General features: G+C 33.7%; 2 protein-coding genes across 3 annotated transcripts; both read right to left on the reverse strand.

Moving 5' to 3' along the window:
- Positions 1 to 13,519: 13,519 nt before the first annotated feature.
- On the reverse strand, positions 13,520 to 16,069 carry LOC120086912. Its single transcript, XM_039043720.1, has one exon. It carries the CDS (start codon positions 15,752 to 15,754, stop codon positions 13,808 to 13,810), a length of 1,947 nt encoding a protein of 648 aa, XP_038899648.1. The 5' UTR covers positions 15,755 to 16,069; the 3' UTR covers positions 13,520 to 13,807.
- An 882-nt stretch (positions 16,070 to 16,951) lies between these two features.
- Positions 16,952 to 19,631, reverse strand: LOC120085198 (tRNA:m(4)X modification enzyme TRM13 homolog). 2 transcript variants are annotated; one of them, XM_039041088.1, is made up of 9 exons: positions 19,394 to 19,631; positions 19,223 to 19,288; positions 18,781 to 19,137; positions 18,448 to 18,700; positions 18,251 to 18,308; positions 17,966 to 18,052; positions 17,743 to 17,877; positions 17,362 to 17,500; positions 16,952 to 17,246 (listed from the first exon to the last, which is right to left on the reverse strand). In XM_039041088.1, exons 1-9 carry the CDS (start codon positions 19,465 to 19,467, stop codon positions 17,012 to 17,014), a joined length of 1,404 nt encoding a protein of 467 aa, XP_038897016.1. In that variant the 5' UTR covers positions 19,468 to 19,631; the 3' UTR covers positions 16,952 to 17,011. The 2 variants fall into 2 exon arrangements, with proteins under 2 accessions (XP_038897016.1, XP_038897017.1); XM_039041089.1 differs by having other exon boundaries at positions 18,781 to 19,107; positions 19,394 to 19,628.
- Between the last annotated feature and the right edge of the window lie 1,531 nt (positions 19,632 to 21,162).

The following is a 21,162-nucleotide window of genomic DNA, read 5'->3' on the forward strand; positions in this document are numbered from 1 at the left end:
ATCAGCTACATTTTAAAGCAACTAAATAATAAATTGATGCTACCATCTAAAAATTTGGTGTTTTCATGAATGAAATTTTCAACATATACATTCTCGTAACAAGCTGCATGCTTGAGTTACTTATAAAATTCGAAGTTGAATTAAAAAATATCTAAACATCCTTTTAAGTGCATGCTTTAAAAATATGTTCAATGGAGATTTATCGACTTTTGAATTTCAAACTTCTTCTAAACAAATGTATTTTTTTAAATTAAAAAAAGAAATTATTTAAAAAATACTTATAAATAATAGTAAAATAATACAGTTTATTTGTGAAAGGTCACGATAGATTACTATCAATGTCTATCAAATTTGTGATAGACTATTCTTTATATTTATCTTATAGACACAGATAATAGTCTATCACAATCTACTGTAAATAGACTGTGATATTTTACTATTCATAAATATTTAGATTCATTTTCTTATATCCGAAAATAACTCAAAAAGAGAGAAAAAAAGACAAAAAAAAGTAAAAGCAAATTGCTTGGAGTACACCCAAATCAAAGTCATAACAACATCGACCCAATTTTATAAAGTTCAAATAGGATAACTTTTAATAACATTTTCTTGAGACTTAGATTTGTTCATGACTTTCCGATAGGATTATTATTGAATTAAATTACCATTTTAATTCATATATTTGAAGTTCGTTTAATTTTAATCTTCATATTATCAAAAGTTCAAAATTTTAGTCTTTGTACTCTTAATAAATTTTAAATTTAATCTCTCAAAATAATTTAAAATAAAATTAATTTAATAATAATAATAACTTTCCGACAAAAAAATGAATATATTCTCAAAATTTATAGTAAAATTGCTTACAGATAATAAAAAGTCATTAAAAAATCAATAATAAACTAAACAAAGAATAGAAACTAAATTTAAAGTTTATTAAAACTACAAAAATTAAAATTAGATATTTAAAACTACATAGATTAAATTTGAATAAAGTTTAAAATATAGGGATCAACATGACATTCTAATCTTCTTATTATTATTAGTTTGCAAAGGTGAAATTTTGAAATTAATACTCCGTTCAAAAGTTAGTATTTTTTTTTCTTTTTGAAATTATGAAATTTAATTTTCAATCTTTTTTTATCCACTTTTAATTTTCCAGGGCATTGCAGTCAATTTAGGGAGTTGGTGAACGTGTGCAGGCTTTCCTTACCAAAATAGAACGGCCGCCGGCGGCGGTCAAATCGACTTGTGACCCAAGTTTGTCTATTAGAAGTGGGGCCCACCGCCACCTGCCTTAAAACCTCATCCATTTCTATTTAATATTTCATATTATATAAATAAGAGGTGAGCATAAAGATACCCAAAATCAATTTGACCGATTAAAATCGATATAATTGAAGTTGATCGGTCGGAATTAGAACTCGGTCAATTGATTTTCAATTTTCATGTAAAAAATTTTGGAAAATCGACCGACTGATATATATAAATATTATTTAATTTTTTTTAAAAAAAATAACTATAAAAGCAAGCTCACTACCATCATGTTAGATTTATTATTTTCTTTTTTATGTTGTCTAAATTTCAAGCCTACTACATAATTGATTCAAATATTTTCATAAAAAAATTATGGAATTAAATTTAAATGCAAAATAGATTAACCTAACAATAACATTTCATCAATTCATCTTTCATTTTCATTCATTTTGATTTTGCTTATAAACAAAAAAACAAAACTAATTAACCGTCGATCAGATTTCACGTACTTTTTTGGATTGATTTTCTTTGCCGATTTTCTCCTAAAACCGACACTGACCGACCGATGAACATCCTTAATATAAATCAAAGGTTTAAATCTCTTTTTGATTACTAAATATTTGTTATAGTCATTAAACTTTTTTTAAAAAATGTTGGGTGAAAATTTAATTTTATTTTTTTAAAAGAAAAAAAATTAAAGGGAACCAACCTTTGGTTGAGAATCCCACATTGGTAGATTTTGAAAAGGGAGTCTCCTTTTTGTACTTCAACCTTGGGCTATAGGTTTGGGCCTCAAGGGATACTAATGTTTTGGAGGTTCGCCATTGTTTCATTGGATAGGTGTGGCAAGGCAAGGTGCGTGTATGATTATTTTTCAATAAAAATATTTTTGTTATTCGTTATCAAAAAAGAAAAAAAAATAATAATATTTTGTCAGTTAGCCTTCTCGGTCTTCCCCCTCCGCTTCTTCTGGTCGTCCGCCTTCCGCGTGCACGTTCAGCGGAAGGCCTATAAAAGGCACGTCTTTTAGCAGTTCAAAGCTGAACATTCATTTCCATTCTCGATCGCTCTCATCTGGTTTTTCTTTCCCCGTTTTTATTTTTCGAGCATTCGATAACGATGTATTTTTGATCGAGTATTTTTTGGCTATTTTATCTTGGGGACGATGTGGTAGTAATTCTTGACCTGCTTGCACACTTGGACAAAGTAGCAAAACGTCTTAAAGAGAGCGAGCTCTGCGACTCAGCCTATAACGAGCTTTTGTTTTGTAGGTTCAGCTCCAAACCGTTTGCTGCTATCCCGAGGGTGTTGCCATTTCTAACAATTTTAAGATGCCTCTCTGCAATTCGCAAATGGCCTTCACCAGCAACAACGACATTATGACATCCGACATCAACCGTCCATTTCGGTTCGAAGGAGCAAACTTCAAATGGTGGAAGCAAAAGATGTTGTTCTTTCCTACAGTCAAGAAAGTAGCCGACGTATATACCAGGGATAAACCAATTGTCCCATTAGAAGAACCAACCGAACAACAAATAAACGAAGTTGCTGACTAGGAGGAGAAAGATTTTCTCTGTAAGAACTTTATACTAAATGGTTTGACTGATGATTTGTATGACTACTACAACACAATAAAGACAACAAATGAGGGCTGGGAAGCCTTGCAAAAGAAGTACGACACCGAAGAGGCGGGGTCCAAAAAATATGCTGTCAGGCATTATCTCAAGTTCCAAATGACGGATGAAAAATCTGTGGAGGCCCAGTCCTATGAATTGCAGAAGATAGCCCATGAAATAATAACTGAAGATATGCCTCTAGATGAACAATTCTAAGTTGATGTTATTATTGATAAACTGCACCCTTTTGTGGAAGGACTTTAAGAACACGTTGATGCATAAGATCAAGGAGTTTTCATTAGAGAGTCTCATCACCCGACTAAGGATTGAGGAGGAAGCCCTGAAGCATGACTAGAAGGAGGAGGTGAATGTCGTATATGGAAGATCCGCTTCTGTCGTGGTAAAACCTGACCAAAAGTCAAAAGGGACAAAGAGGAAAGGTCAAAACTGTTGCAACCAGAACTAACAGAAAAAGCAGAAACCCCCTTCAGGAGAAACGGTACAGTTCCTTTGTTTTAATTGGAATAAACCTAGACACAGAACTAGGAACTGTAGGAATAGACATTGTCCTGCTAGTCAGGTGAACTTGACAGAAAAACCGTTAGGTTTCATGATCACAGAAGTAAATGTGATTGGTGGTTCTGAAAGGTGGTGGATAGATACTAGTGTTACGCGCCATGTTTGTCACGACCTTAGTCTCTTTAAAACTTATACTGAAACTAAAGATAAGAATATTTTATTAGGGGATTACCACTCCACAAAAAGTTATTGGAACCGACGAGGTGGAGTTGAAGTTTACCTCTAGGAAGACCCTTATATTGAAGGACGTCTTGCACACTTCAGAGATAAGAAAGAACTTAGTCTCGGGCTATCTCTTCAACAAAGTCGAATTTACTCAAACTATAGGGGCAAACCTATATACCCTTACTAAAAAAAATGTATTCTTAGGGAAAGGGTATACAATTGAAGGAATGTTTAAATTAAATCTAGACCTTAATAAAATGAAATCTTCTATGTATATGCTATGTTCTATGAATGTTTGGCATGCTAGATTGTGTCGTGTTAATAAGAAATTAATTAGTAACATGATCAGGTTGGAAATGATACCTACGTTATCCATGAATGAATTTGATAAATGCGAGTATTAGTCATGCTAAAATTACTAAAACTCCACATAAATCAGTATTTAGGATTTTTTAGCCTCTAGATTTAATTCATTCTGATTTATATGAATTTTATGGCATCTTGACTAGGAATAGTAAAAAATATTTATTACTTTTATTGATGACTGCTCTGATTTTACGTTTGTATATTTGTTGAAAAACAAAAGTGATGCGTTTGATGCTTTCAAATTATTTGTTTCTATAGTAGAGAATCAATTCAATAGAAAGATTAAAAGACTTCGTAGTGATAGGGGAACTGAGTACGACTATGACAGCTTTAGTGAGTTCTTTAACTCATATGGAATAATACACGAAAAGACTGTACCTTATTCTTCTAAAATGAACGAAAAAGCTGAAAGGAAAAATAGAACTTTAGTTGAGCTAGTAGTTGCTATTTTACTTAGTTCAAAAACTGCGCCTTATTGGTGGGGTGAAATCATCCTTATCATTTGTTATGTCCTACATAGAATTCTAAAGTCTAAAAACACCACTTCACCCTACGAAATCCTCAAGAATAGAAAACCAAACTTGTCATATTTTAGAACTTGAGGTTGTCTAGCCTATGTAAGGGTTCCAGACCCTAAAAGAAAAAAGCTAACCAGTAGAGCCTATGAGTGCGTCTTTATAGGTTATACCATAAATAGTAAAGCCTATAGGTTCTATAATCTATTAAATCAAGTTATCATTGAGTCAAATGATGTCGACTTCTTTGAGGATAGATTTCCTTTTAAATAAAGGAATAGTAGGGGTTCAGGATCCAGTGGTCTAACCCTAGTTAGAAATCCTACCTCTATAGAGGAAACCGATCCATAACCTAGAAGAAGCAAAAGAACTAAAACCACCAAGTATTTTGGGGTTGACTTTCTATGTTGTAGAAGAAGATCCCAAAGATCTAAAAGTTACCTTGTCCTTCATTGATGCCAACTTATGGCAACACAAGCCATAAATGATGAGATAGACTCTCTTGAGTTAAATAGGACTTGGCACTTAGTAGATCTACCCTTAGGTGCAAGGCAATAGGGTGAAAATTGACCTTAAGGAAGAAACTTAGACCTAATGGAACAATTGACAAGTTTAAAGCTAGGTTAGTGGAAAAAGGGCTTTAGACAAAGAGAAAACGTAGACTTCTTTGACACCTTCTCCTCTGTCACTAGAATTACCTCAATCTGTGTCCTGTTTTCTCTCGCTGCTCTTTATAACCTCGTAGTACATCAGGTGGATGTAAAGATCACCATCCTAAACGATGAACTTAAAGAAGAGATCTACATGGAACAACTTGGGGGTTTTATAGTCCATGGTCAAGAAAATAAGGTATGTAAACTCGACAATTCTCTCTATGGTCTGAAACAAACTCCAAAGTAATGGCATGAAAAGTTTGATAACCTAATCCTATCTAAAGGTTTCAAGGTTAATGAAAGTGACAAATGCATCTACCATAAAGTTGAAAATAATCTTTGCACTATCCTGTGTCTATATGTAGATGATCTTCTAATCTTTGGGTCAAACTTGCACGTCATAAATGATATGAAATCTATATTGAGTGCAAACTTTGACATGAAAGACTTGGGGAAGCTAGTGTAATCTTAGGCATAAAAGTGACTAGGTCTGAAAAGAAATTTCTTTGGATCAATCTCACTATGTAGAAAAGATTATAAAGAAATATAATTATTTTGAATGTAAACCAGCTTGTACTTCTTATGACCCTAGTGTTAAGTTGTTCAAAAACACTGGTGATAGTGTTAATCAATCTGAGTATCCGAGCATCATAGGCAGTCTTAGATATACTGCTGATTGCACTAGGCCTGACATAGCTTATGCTGTAAGATTACTTTGTAGGTTTACAAGACGGTCTAGTAAAGAGCATTGGAATGCTATAAAAAGAGTTATGAGGTACTTTGAGAAAACTGAAAACCTAGGATTACATTTTCAGAAGTTTCCCCCTGTCTTAGAAGGGTTTAGCGATGTTGACTGGAACTTCCTTTCGGATGATTCTAATGCTATAAGTGACTATATCTTTAATTAGTAGGCGGAGCTATCTCTTGGAAGTCCAAGAAACAGACTATTTTAGCCCAATCTACAATAGAGTCAGAAATGATAGCACTAGAGATAACTAGCGAAGAAGTAGGTTGGCTTAGAAGTCTGCTATAAAAGATTCTCTTATGGAAAAAGCTGGTACCAGCCATATTGATCCATTGCAATAGTACTGTAGCAATCGCAAAAGTTCAGAACCATTACTACAATGAAAAGAGATGAAAAATACGATGTAAACACAATATCATTAGAGAGTTTCTCACTACTAGTGCAGTTAGAGTGGATCATATACTTACTGATGAAAATTTGGCAGATCTTTTGACGAAAGGACTGGCCAGAGGGAAGGTTTTCAAAACCTCAGAAAGGATGGGATTCATGCCTATAGAAAGATGAATCACTGTGAGGAAATCCCAACTTGTAGACTGAAGATCCTAAGAAACAGGTTCAACGGGTAATAACGGATCACAAATGATATGTAGTGAATCATGCTAAAATAAACACAGAGTTCATTCTTATGACTTAGAGTCTGAGCGTGATATATTGAAGCTTAAGAGAGGTTAAACTCAGTTCTTACTATACTTGATGACAAGTGGGGTACCTAGCTACAAAAGTACTCTTGATAGACTCACCTATGTGAATGTGAAAGTGAGGGTCGCTTCCTATGGAGTTTTTTAGGCTAACTTTCTAGAGCGCTCACTAAACCGGGATACACGTGCTAGGCCTTAAAGCACGGGCTTTCGAACTATACCCTAATGACACTATGTGTAAGATGTTGTTAGAGATAGAGTTCAAAATCAAGGGTTACTCTAGTATATTCTGAATCATCTACACTACATAAAGGTTCAAGTCGTAAGACAACTTTACTTATGCACAGTGTTGGATAAATTGGAACCGCTCGATGAAAAATTTGTCTTTTCTTATGTTTAAATTTTCAAGTGGAAGGTTGTTGGGTGAAAATTTAACTTTGTTTTTAAAAAAGAAAAAAAACTAAAGGGAGCCAACCTTTGGTTGAGAATCCCAAATTGGTAGATTTTGAAAAGGGAATCTCCTTCTTGTACTCTAACTTTGGGCTATGGGTTTGAGTCCCAAGGGGTACCCATGTTTTGGAAGGAGTGAGGAGATAAACCAATGTGGATTTGGTAGACGTCCCACACGCGCACTGCCACTGTCTGCCCGATCGGACGAGCGTGGCGAAGTGCATTGTGTGATTATTTTTCAATAAAATATTTTTGTTATTTAGTTATTAAAAGGAATAATAATAATAATATTTTGTCAGTTGGCCTTCTCGGTCTTCCCCGTCTGCCTTCCACGCGCACGTTCAGAGGCTAAACGCATTTCCCTCTCGCGGCAGTTCAGCTCTGAAGGCCTATAAAAGGTGCGCCTTCCAGTAGTTCAGAGCTGAACATTCATTTTCATTCTCTTCCATTCTCGATCGCTCTCCTTTGGTTTTTCTTTCCCCGTTTTTGTTTTCCAAGCATTTAGTCAGAAATATGTGTATTTCGGTCAGTAATGGTGCATTTCTGGTCGAGTCTTTTTTAGGTTGTTTTATCTTAGGGACGACATGACAATAATTCCTAACCTTCTTGCACACTTGGACAGAGCCGCGAAACATCTTAAAGAGAGTAAGCTCCGCGACTCAGCTTATAACGAGCTTTTGCTTTATAGGTTCAGCTTCAGACCGTTTGTTGCTATCTTGAGGGTGTTGCCATTTCCAACAAAAAATACCTATCTTGATTCCTACTATTAAGATTATGTTAACTTTTTAATACAACGATGAGATAGATTGTATTTTTAGATGATTAAGGTGACAAACAATAAAATTGGAAAAAATTCTTATTTACATTCATAAATTTTGAAGTTGTATTCACTTGAGATAAGGGAAAAATGACCCAAAATGCAGTATAAAAGTAAACAAAGATAGAAGAAAATGAAAAACAAATAAAGCGCAATCTCAAATTGTGTTCTCGATCGAATCCTGAACCTCATGGTTGGTCAAGACGAGGCATCGAGCGACTTACAAGCATTGTTTTTTGAATCTTGATGAAGACCTTGGAGGAGCAATAACAGAGGAGATCAGAGTGAATTTGAGAAATTTAGGAGAGAGGATACACAAAAGAAGAGTAGCGAGTGAGGAAACATTTTCACTCCTTTTTAAAAAGTCATTTAGAGTGGTTACCAAATATTAAAAATTTTATTAAAAATATTTTCCTTTCAAAATTAAACACTTGAAAATCGATCCAAACACACTTCTAATTGTCCTAATTTAGTATATGTAATTTCAAGAAATCTTAAATTTTAGTTTTCTTGAGTAACTATTTAGTTTTTTTTTTTTGTGCATCTTTTTTAAGTACAATAGTTGAATTCTTAACCAAATTCCTAATACAAAAACAAGTTGTTAAAAGCTAATTTTTTTAGTTTTTAAATTCTTGCTTGGTTTTTTAAACCATTGGTAAAAGTAGACAATAAAGAAAGAAATTTGAAGGTGGAAGTAGGGTCTGTATGCTTAATTTTCAAAAACCAAAAACTAAAAAATGAAATGATTACTAAATAAAGCCTTAGTGTTAATGCTCCCAATAAATATTAAATTTAGTCATTCAAAATTAATTTTTATTTAAAATGGTTAAATAATAATTTTTTTTGGGAAAAAAATGACATCATGCGAAAATATTAGAATGCTAATTAGACAAACTCACAATTTTTACTCACAATTTTTTTAAGGAAAAATATAAAACGAACTAACAAGAAATACTATTTCTAAAATTAATTTATTTAAACTAAAAAATAGACTACTAAAACTAGACATTTGAAAGTATAGAAACTAGGAGTGTTCAAAAAAATTCGATGACCCAAAAAAACCAATCAACCTAACTCGTGTGATTTCGCTTGGTTATTTAACTCATTTGCTTTGGGTTGGGTTGAAATACATGAAAATTTTATGGGTTGGGTTGGTTTATGAGTTTACCTAATATAGTCTGAACTTATCATTAATTTAAAATTATGTTATATTTGTTACTAATAATACAATTATTTACACAAATTAGAAAATTAAGGAAAACATTTACACAAAATAGCAATTTTTTTTTTTTTTTTATAGAGACTGATAGAAATCTATCAGTGTCTATCGATGATAGAAACTAGTAGAAGTCTATCATTGATACCATGTGATAGACGCTAATAGAAGTCTATCATTGTCTATCAGTGTTTTTTTTTTTTTTTTTTTTTTTTTTTTTTTTTTTTTTTTTTTTTTTTTTGCTATTTGTGTAAATAGTTTGACATTTTTTCTACTTGTGAAAATTTTCCAAATTGTTTCATAGCAATTTGAAAAGAAAATGATTATACAAATTGAAACCGAGTTGTTGATCTTAATTCAATATATAAAAATAATAAATCAAATTTTTACGTATTTACAGTTTACTTATTTTTAGAATAAAATTTTAAAGAAATAATTCGAGTAACCCGAACCAACCCAATCCAAATATTTCATGGTTGGGTTGGGTTCATTTTTTAATAAAGGTTATTTGGGTTGAAGAAATTTACAACCAAAACAATTGGGTCAGGTCTAAACAGTTCATCAACCCAACCCACGAACACTCCTTTAAAAACTAAAGGAAAAATTACAAAAATCACCTCTTAACTATGAGATTAGTTACAATCATACCCATAAACTTTCAACTTGATCAATTATGTCCTTGTAGTTTCTTATTAAATTAATTTTTAGATATTTGTAGTTTCTCCTTCCTCTCTTTTGTTCTCTCTCCTCCCTCTCCATTCTAATCTCTCTCTCGTTGTTTCTTCATCAACGAGAAACTTCCAGAATTCTAAAAGGTTACATCGCTCTTTACAATCACACCCAGATTTTTTAGATATTTCCAACATGCTTGTTACTCACTTAGGAAATCCCAACGAAACAGAGGTACTATTTCCAAAATTCTAAAAGGCTACATTGCTCTTAGCACCACCATTTTCACCGATCTCTGTTACATTCTTTTCTCTAATAATCCCTCTTCTTTTCTCGCCCTCGTCCCCTTCATCGTTTTTCTCGCTGCTATTCTCTTCCTTTGTGAAAGCCCTTGCTCCACTAAAATGAAACAGAGTACTCTAGAGAACTCCAGATGCTTCTAGGTACTCAATGTCGTTTCTCAGAACTAGAATATAATTAGTATATTTTAGTTAATATTTAATTTAGTTATTAATTTAGATTACTTAGTTAATTGTCTCATTTTCTTGTAAGTATAAATAGCTAATTTAGGGTTTATAATAGGGAGCTTTTGATTATCTTTGAAATAAAACATTGTTTTTAGAGAGTCTTCTCTCCTCTTTAGGGATGGACTTCCCTTGCTTGACCACAGATTTAACTTAATACCTCAACCCGCTGCATCAGTTTCCGTCACTGTCTCCGTCATTCTCTTAGCCTTCGAATCGATCCCAAATCCCAACTCATTCTTATTGAGAATTTCTCCACCGTGTTGCTGACTTTGCTCGCTTAACTTATGGTAATCCCACTCCACTAGTTTCTCAAAACCAAAGCTCGGTTTGGTCAGGTTGCAGAGGCATTGCTCGTGGAAGAGGGTGCAACAGAGGGGTGGCGGTGGTCGAAGAAGATCACACGATTGTTGACGTAATGTAGACGGTCAAATTTTTTATTTATGAAGGGAATTGGTAGTGATGAACAATATCAGACATATTGGATTGGCTCTTAGATGCATCGACACAATCTTCATATCACTGATGAGCATTTGGGGTTTCTTGGCCGAATTTTATTAGGACCAATGTTGAAGGATTTCATCAAATGTCAATTTTGAGATGAGAAAGAAGATGATGAAGATGGAGGAGAGAGAATGAGAGAAAAGGAAGAAACCACCAAAATCAACAATTAAAAATTAATTTAATAAAAGGGGTTGATAGCAATCATTAAAAAATTCATAAGGGGATAATTGATCAAACCGAAAGTTCACGCCTGTGACGGAAACCAATTCCATAATTTATGGGTGATTTTTGCAATTTTCTCCAAACTAAATTAGTATGAAATTAAAATTATATAGGCCGAAATGATATTTTAATAAAAGCTTGGTTATATTAATTAAAATTTCATTTATAATTGTTTCAATAAATCTTAAATTTTTATAAATAAATCCATTAAGAATTTTTTGGTTGATAATTTACGCCTATTTTTATTTGATAGTCATAATGACCCTCATGATAGGTGGGATGAATTGTAAACTTACAAAAATAAAAATTACTCTCCTCCCTTGTTTTCTTAATTACTATAAATTTTCTTTTCAACAACTTTGGCATTTATCTTCCAGTTCCACCCAATAAAATTTCAACTTCTTATAATAGCTGTCCAACCACATTTTTCAAATGAATTGGACATATTTTTTCTAGGAACAGAATCAATTCTTTTTAGTAGTATAGAATAAAAAAGAAAGAACACATTTATAAAATCACAAATCACAATATCATCCACCTATAAAAGTGATATTCTAACATGATCATATAAGGTAAATTGATTTTTCAAACATAAAAAGCTAGATTGTAATTAAACAACTGAATTATCATTTCGAAAACAAAAAGAAAAATTTGTTATATGCATAGTATCACAAAATATCATAAAATACATAATCTTATATACATAAGAGAATTTGAATCTTACGATTTCATATTGTCTCCTTAAGATAGTTTTACTCATCCTAATGCCTACGTTTCATGAGTAATTGTCTCCTATGAATTTATGATAGAATAGATTATCTTTTTTTTTTTATTATGTAAGTAGCACTTCATCCATAAGATCAAACGAACTAGGTTAAATTATAAAAATGTTCCTGAACTTTACACTTTGTGTCAAAAATATCGTTAAAGTTTCAAAAATTTCAAAAATACCCTTAAACTTTTAAAAAAAAGTTCAAACAATACCCTTACTATTAGTTTTGGATGGAAACCATTAAAGTTTTGTTTAAAAAATATCCCTGAATTTTCAAAACGTTTCAAAAATACCCTTAACTTAATAAAAGTTCAAAAACACCTTCACTATTAGTATTGAACAAAAATCATTAATTCTCGTGACAAAAATGACTTTAAAAATAAAAAAAAAATAAAAAAATGCTCCTACTTATACACTTGGTTGAAGTTTTCTTAAGTTCGAAAAAACTAATTTAAAAATAAATTATATACATATCCTCACTTTTTTCTTATAGGTAATCTCATATTTTTCTTAATTTTCCAATTCTTAGCTTACACCAATGTTCTCAACAACCAAAATAAAAACAAATATTTTAAGTTAAAACATAAAATACCACAAAATTTCACAAAATTCCAAAATCAAAATCTCCTCTTAAAACATACCGAAACGATAAATAGTTAAATAAAAAAAGTATTTGACTATTTATGATACATATAGGCACTCTCATATTTTTCTTAATTTTTCAATTCTTAGCTTACACTAGTTTTCTCAACAACCAAAACATACCAAAACGTTGCGACGCTGAAGGCTCCCTCATGAAGCGTTGGAGAGCAGGAGTGCCTCTTCATGCACGAGTATCAAATGAAGAGCGATGTGGTGCCGTAGGGTAGGACTGTAACGCTTGCCTAGCAAACTGTCTCTATGAATGACGTGGGACACAAGTGTTCATAGTACTTGCACAACGTCGTACCTCCCCTTACTCGATTTCACCGTTTTGCCTCCCCATTGCTTGCTAATTGCTCAATTTAAGCCCAAATTACATTTGAAACGTCCAGACAACTTCTTTTGCTCGATAACCTATCTAGGAACTAAAATAAATATTAAATTACTAAGAACTAACATGATTTAGGCTGATACTTTTTTTATTTGACTATTTATCGTTTTGGTATGTTTCAAGAGGATATTTTGATTTCGAAATTTTGTGAAATTTTGTAGTATTTTATGTTTTAACTTAAAATTTTGGTTTTTCTTTTGGTTGTTGAAAAATTTTGTATAAGCTAAGAATTGAAAAATTAAGAGAAATGTGAAAGTAGTTATATGAACAAAATGAGGATATCTATATAATTCATTTTAAAATTGATTCTTTCAAATTTTAAAAAACTTCAAACAAATTGATCAGTTGGAACATTTTTTATTTTTTTTTAATTTTTAAAGTCATTTTTGTCACGAGGAATTAACGATTTTTGTTCAAATACTGACGGCCGAGGTACTTTTGAACTTTTGTTAAGGTATTTTTGAAAGTTTTGAAAGTTAAAGGACATTTTTGAAACAAAACTTAAATGGTTTCCATCCAAAACTAACAAGGGTATTTTTTGAACTTTTTTTTTTAAAGTTTAAGAGTATTTTGAAATTTTTGAAACTTCAATCACATTTTTGATACAAAGTGTAAAGTTCAGGGACATTTTTTTTTCTTTTATAATTCTCACTAAATATAAACCGAATTTCAACAAATTTATAAAAAAAAAAATTAGAGAAGAAAAGTACTCGTGAAAACATTCAAATACAAATTGGAGAAAATATATATTTATATATTAATTAATGACAATTTAAATAGTAGTGTCTTTTCTTGGATTTGATTATTTGTGAAAAGACATACATTGATGAAACAATATAACTCATAAACCACACGTATAGTCAAGCCTAAAATTATACATTCCCATCGGAAAGTTGGAATGCTATCAACCAAAATTCAATTGTATAGAATGTTCCTTTTTTATTTTAGAATTCAACCAAATCTTAAAAAAAAAAAAAAAAAAAAAAAAAAAATCCACGTGGCACATATATCAATCAAACGTTATCCAAAGCGGTTCATCAAACTCTCCTTTCAACTTCTCACCAACTACCTCATCTTTCAAACTCAACCCATAAAGCGCCAGCTCACTCCCATAATACCACGTAGGAGTCCCGTTTTCATATCCATTCCACGTCAGCCTCCTCAACCCGGTTCCATCCAATCTCACCACAAACAAATCGCCATAAGGCTGAAACTGATTGGGGAAAGACACTGGCTCCGCTGTCACCCCACTCAAATTCGCCGTAAATAAAAGCCATTCCCCGTCCCTACTAAAACACACGTGGTTAATCCTCTCTCTACCCACGTCACTAGACCCTTCCGGTCCAGCAACGTGTACTCTCCTCAACCCCGAACCGTCGGGTCTAATGACGTAAATACTAAATGCTTCGGTGTTTTTTGGATTATGCATGTTTGAAGAAAATACTATGAGATCTCCCGTCGGCGACCAACTTGGCATCGTGTCGATCCACGGTCCGTCGGTCAACCGTCGTAATTCGCCGTCAAACTCGCCGTTCACGGCGTCGATGATGTAAAGATTCTTGTGTCCCGACCGACCGGATCGGAAGACCAGAAACTTACCATCCGGCGAGCACGCCGGAAAGGCGTTGTTTCCGGTGTCGTCTTTTGTGAGAATCTTCACTTCACTGGCAACTTCATCACCATCACCACTGTTGAGATCATCAGAGTTGATCGTGATCCGAGCAATCTGAACCGTCACTGTTACCTCCCCGAAAATGGGCCCTAACGAAGTGTAAATCACGTTTTTTTCCGATGGGCTCCACGAATTGTAAAAAGCGGTTCGATCTTTTAAAACGGTCCAACATTTTGAACCGTCCGATTTGATGATTTGTAATCCGTTGAAATTGGGATTAAACGCGATTAAATCGCCGTCGGGTGACGGCGTTGGGAACGAGCCGTTTATTCGGATCATACGGAGTTCTTTAATTGGGGAAATTACCGGGTCGAGATATGGAATTGTTAACTCGCTCTGAGCTGACTCGCCGCGGAATCGGTGGTACCCGATGGAATTGGAATCGGGCGAGATAAATGGGTTGTAATGATGGAAATCGGGATTCAATTTCTGGGTAATTGGGATGAATTCGTCCGATTCGGAATTGAAAATTTCGATGTGTCGGAATTTACTGTCGGCTCTTCGTGTAGCAACGGCAAGTCGTTTGCTGTCGTTCAGGGCAGCCGGAGTGAAGCAATGGAGACCCGCCGGAGTGACCCTGATCGGAACCGGGGAAACAGAGGAAACGGAGGAATCGAGTTTTTCAGGAATCTCCACTTTGAAAATGCTCCACCACCCATCGTCGGCCTTCCGGTGGAAGAAGACAGTGGAGTCACCGGACCACGACGGCCATCCACCCCGACCGGCAACCACAACCCGACGATTTGGGTCAGAAGATTTAAAAACAACAATTGCTGTGTGGAGTTCGTGAAATTCGCCGCCCCAAGAACGAGATTCATAAGAAGCAACCGCCACAAACTTCCCACTTTTTGAAACCGCCGGACTGAAATCGACGGAGCCAGGAGGAGTCAGCCGGGTAATCGAATCGCCACCGTCCAACGAAGTGGAATACAGAGCAGACCAGCTCGTGAAGGGCTTTTGGGGGTTTTCATGAGCAGAGATGAAAAAGAGTCGATCATTTCTGACGATGGGTCGGTCGTGAAAGAAGCTTCCGGGGGCGGAAGGGAGCAATTTAGGGGCGGAATTAGGGGAATCGGAGAGGTAAATTCGAGAGGAGCCGGAGCGTTCAGAGATGAAGACGACGGAAAGTTGGTTATCTAGAAATTGAGCGTTAAAATTGACGGAGATTCCATCGGTGAGGCGGTGTTCGGTGGTGGGAGAATTGAGTGGAACAGAGAAGATATCGAAGCCGTATTGTTGGAGGCCGATGGTGGTGAAGAGGACGGCGCCGGTGGGGTTATCCATTTAGGGAAGTGGCGAAAGTGAAGAGCGAGTGATGGAGAAAGGAGAGAGATTAGGTTTAAATTAATGGTGGAGTGAAATTGGGAAGTGGAATCTTACGTAAGAGATGAGAAAATGGATTTGGATTTTTGCTGTTTTCATTGAGAAAAATCTTATTAAAATCTTTCTTGGCCGACAAGCAGAAACGTTCGAGTGTGGAACTTGAACACCAATCGATACTCAAACAAAATGTCGAAGAATAAAATAAGAGTAGCTCTACAGCACTCGCTTTGCATGCGAGAGGAATAGGATTCGGATTCGATACCCTACATCTCTATTTTTTGTGTATATCTTATGTCTATATAACTCTTCAATTGCACAGATTTAGGAACTTTGAATTCGTTCGTGGATTTTAAAAAGTGCCTAAAATTGTGTACCATAGATTCTTGAAATTTTTAATTCAGTATCTTAATAAATTCTTGATATTTCTTTTTTAATTTACATATAATCTAAATATATAATTAAAATAGAGTTTCATTCAGAATAAAATTTAATTTGATATTGAAAGATCAATTATCAATTTAAATTTTTTATGTCATTATCCCTTAAATACAAAATTGAAAGTTTAAAAACTTAGAAGGGTATCTAAAGTTCATGGACATTTTACATAATTTTAAAAGCTAAGAGAAGAGACTAAATAAATGGAAATATAAAAGTTTAAGTTTCTTACTTTGTCATCAAATTTTACTATTGTTTTTTCAAAATTTGAAAACTAGAAAAACTAGTTTTTAAAATTTAGCTAAAAAGACAAATCTAAAAAATCAAAGATCAAAGACAAAATGGTTGCCAAAAGGAAGGTCCATTTTTTTTAGTTCTCAGTTTTTTAAAACATTAGTAAAAAGTAGACAAGAATACAAGAAATTTAAAATTTAAAAGTGAAAGTGGTGTTTATAGGCTTAAATTTTAAAAACTAAAAACCAAAATCCAAATAGTTAGACAAAGCCGAAACTAAACATACATTTGTTATTTACTATTGTCAAATTTTAGAACTAAATGTGTACCTAACTTGAAGATTCAAATTGAGATGTCACAATCTGAAAACAACCAAACACATTTTAAGAAACCAAGAAAAAAAAAAAATGTGATCTCTTACGTCATCACATCCTTGGTTTTCAAAGCTTGTTTTTGAACCACAACCAAATAGGCAAAACTGTTCAAGAGTAAATGTTAATCCACTTATTCTCATCACAATAAACCATTAAAATTTCAATTATACAGCATCTAAGTAGCACAAAAATTTCTGCATTTAGCAATCAGTAAATGGTTTTCAGGGGAAATGGTAGATGGGACATACTTAACAAGCTGACTTTCCAACCCATATTCCTTCAGCCACATTAGTCTTCCCATATCAATAATCTCCTTGCACATAAATCCCAGGACTGCCCTTTCCACTGTATTCATATCTTTTACAATGTCGTCTACCGTGCTTCCATTCATTTGATCGCCTTCATTTTCACTGCAATGATACAAGAATTCAGTAAAACCTACGTAAAATGCCCATCATCCATCAGGAGGTTGCAATATGAACAGAAAAAGTAAAATTTGTGTACACATCGCATGATAGAGGATACCTATATTGAAGATATGTTTTCGAGTCAGAAACGTCTGAAATATCTTCACTGTGACTAGCATCCACTGCCCAACTAGTGAACCATGTAATAGCAAGAAATTCTTCTTTTGTGATTCCCAGTTCTAATAAATACCTCTTATCTGCAGGGAAGATCATTTTTAAACAACTACTGAGCACTGGGAACTGCTTTTGTCTAAAGTTAAAAAAAAGAAAAGAAAAAAGCTACCTCATCTTTTTTCAGTATAACAATTGCGGATAAGGGGATTCGAACTACAGACCTCGTGGTTACTAGTACACTCGAATGCCAATTGAGCTAAGCTCTTGCTTCAAAAAGCTACCTCATTTGAAGCATATATTCGCAAGATGTAAAAGGATTGCTTACTTGTGTAATGCTTCCATTGACAAAGGTGATGACAACATGTTGCTATCGCCAAACCACTCAACTTTGGCTTATCTCTGCACTGTTCGGTATCAGCAAGATAAGATTGTTTGGTAAGGCAACATCTCAGAGCCAAATCTATGAAATCAAATGGGTAGAAATTAAGACATCTTTACTTTGGGTAAGAACTATAGTTTACAATACATTCATTGCTATAATTCACAACCTGTTGCAGGCCCGCAGAGATGTTTACCAATTGCTAAGTAAGAATTATGCCTCAGAGCTTCAACAGCATTCAAGTTTAGATCTTCAACTGAAAGAAATAATTTAACCATACTTGCGTCATCAAGATAAAGAATCAGATGGAATTAACACGACAGAACTTAATCATGCTGCACTTAGGACACAATAAACAATTTCGGTACGCAAGTATATGATTATACTGTATTTCTCTAGCCTGTTAAAAGACAGTTTTTGAAAAAAAACATTAACAAAGTTTGCAAAAACTTACTGTCAATTCTCAAACGCTCTAAAATTAAGCTCTCTTTCTGTCGCAGTGATCGATCAGCCTAGTAATTGCATTGCATAACAAAAAAAACATAAATTTACAATGATGTAAAGCTAAATGAAGTTTCATATTGCCAAAATTTAACTGATCAAATTGCTAAAAATCTAGACGTACATAAGGGTGAAATCTTGAATTTTAACCTTCAGTTTGTACGATTTCCTCTCAACTAGAAACACCCTTTTGATACCATAACAATCGGCAAGCATTTGAGTTAAGTAGCCTCTTCCTGCTCCAAACTCAACCACAGCGGGGACGACATTAGCTTTATTGCCATCTGATCGCTCACCCTCACATTGTTCACCTCCATCATAATTCCTCAGCATTCCAAATTCCTCCATGTTTCCGAGAATTGAAGCCTGCTGCAGAACATGTTTCTCTTGAAATGGAATTTTCCTTCCCAAAAGAAAACAGAGCATATTTTAGAAAACCCATTAAGTCCCATGAAAGCCATTAATTGCTAACAACACAATTACCTATCTATTTCCCCTTTAATCCACATATTGCAAGCTTCCTTTATTTTATAAGAGTCTTGAATATCCTTGCATATCAGATCATGAAGAGCTCTAATCTTTCCAAGAAGGCGATGAAATTGGGGTCCAGACATACCATAAACGATATTCCTCTTCATTTCAGAGGAAATGCAATCTGATAAACCCGAATCCGATTCTTCCGACGACAACAAATCCTCTTCCCCAGCATTGATGCCCTTTTGATAGAACGGTTGGACAGCTAAGGATTGAGTTTGTTTCAATAATGGACACCTCTTTACATGCCCTTCAAGATTTTCTCGAAGCACAAAGCTAGAGAAGTGAATATAGAGAACATAAAGGCTAAGAATTGTTACCAAATTGGAAGCTATATACCAGAGTTGACGAACACTTAAGTACACAGATGAGAAAGAAAGATTAAACTTACTGAGAGGGGTCTACAGGACATGGAACCATTTCTCCATCAGCTCTGGAGCTGTGATTGCCACAAAATCTTCAAAATTTTCGGAAATGAAAGAAAAATTATTAGAGAACTCAGCAATTGAAATAGCCATTAAATTCCAGAGAAATAGAAGGGGATGAGAAATGACGGTGGTACTTAGAATCGTTAATGGGAGCAACTGCACAGAATCTGTTCTTCTTCGGAAGCCAAAACTGACAACGGGAAGCCATTTTAAAACCCTAATTGTTCGTTGGCTGTCACTGTCTTCAAGCTCGAAACGAACCCTAAAACCTTACAAAACCGTTCTTCGCGGGGTTCGTTCTTTTGAAGAAGCTGTTTGTTTGGATATTAGAAAATTTTCATTCCCATACGGAATATGGATATTGCCTTGAACGGGACGGTTATTCTTTGGGGGTGGATAAATGGACTCTAATGCAATCTACCTAAATAATTTCATTTAACTATATACTTTGGGGGTGTTTTTACTCTTTCAATTTTAACTATAGACTTTCACTTTTATCAAATTGACCCTTATACTTATATGTATTAGGAAAAATTTTCATTTACCTAACTTTTATATCAATTTCCTCCTACCATCCTTCCAAATTTTCTCATACCATCATTTGCACACATCCCGTGTCATCCCTGCATCAACACTACTTCTCCCACATTACCACCTACAACATCACGTGTCACCTTCAAATGGTATTAGAGCATTTTATTGCATGCATCATTAAGGGTGGAATACTTTAGTTAACCTACCATCAATTACTTACAAGCTTTTGTTTAATATTTGTCTAATCTCCCTTTGTGATAATAATCAAATAATGCTATTATTTTCTACTGAATAATCGTTGGTAAGCTTGATGTTTTAGTGTTGTAGATTTTTTGCATCTTGCTTATTTCTCACAATAGATAATTGGAAATTTGTTAATATTTTAAGTTTTAAATTTTAATGTCTATGTTAATTGAAAAATTACTCTCTAAAACCCATATTACAAAAGACTCAAACATAATTGAAGATTATGCAAATAACTCTTAGCTCTCCATAGTCAATAGTTAAAAGCTTCAAATAATAAAAATAGAAAAAAACCTCCACAATTAGGACATACCAAACTTGTTAATCAAATAGGAAAATTTGACTTTCTTCAAGATTATCTAATCAAGACCACAGAACAATTAGTCAGTTAATAAACTCTGAGAAACTCTTCATTTATTCTCAAATAATCAATTCTTTAACATCAAGAAAAATATAAATTTCTTCATATAAGATTAGTTCAAGTTGTGGTAAAACCTCTTTATAGGTCTAGATACTCGAATTCTTTTAATATTACATGATAAAAGACATAGAAGATTTTCAAACTCAGTTTTTTCTATAGTTGAATCAAATCTTGAAAAAGGACTAGTTTACTTTAGTTGTTATCCATATTTTCCTGTCTCATTAAATGATCCAAACATATTTCAATCCTTAATGCTTGATATTAAGATTCTAAATATAGATTGGGAACCAAGTATTAAATCCATACTAGCAAAATTTGAATACATTACAAATCAATGTATACACAATTATCCCCTAAAGCTCTTAAGACTTCCCCTAAAGATCAAACTCTTTTAATGGAAGCCAACACCGAATACCCGAATACTTTTACTCCAAAAATACTATATTGGAATCAAATTACTCATAATCCTAGATGTAATTTAGAATGTGCCTTTATACCTTCAACTGAAGATCCAAAATTAACTCAAGTTATTGAAAATGAAGATGACAGTGTAAAGAAATACAATTTCAATCTTCAAGAATAGAACTTCCTAAATTTTCTATTACTTATGAACTTACTTAGCCAAGTACTTTTATAAACCTTCGAGGAGTCCGATTTGATAACATAATACCACGACCTTTTTATACAAAAGAAAAAAATCCACCT

Source organism: Benincasa hispida, chromosome 9 (genome assembly GCF_009727055.1).
Source record: "Benincasa hispida cultivar B227 chromosome 9, ASM972705v1, whole genome shotgun sequence".
Classification (NCBI taxonomy): domain Eukaryota; kingdom Viridiplantae; phylum Streptophyta; class Magnoliopsida; order Cucurbitales; family Cucurbitaceae; genus Benincasa; species Benincasa hispida.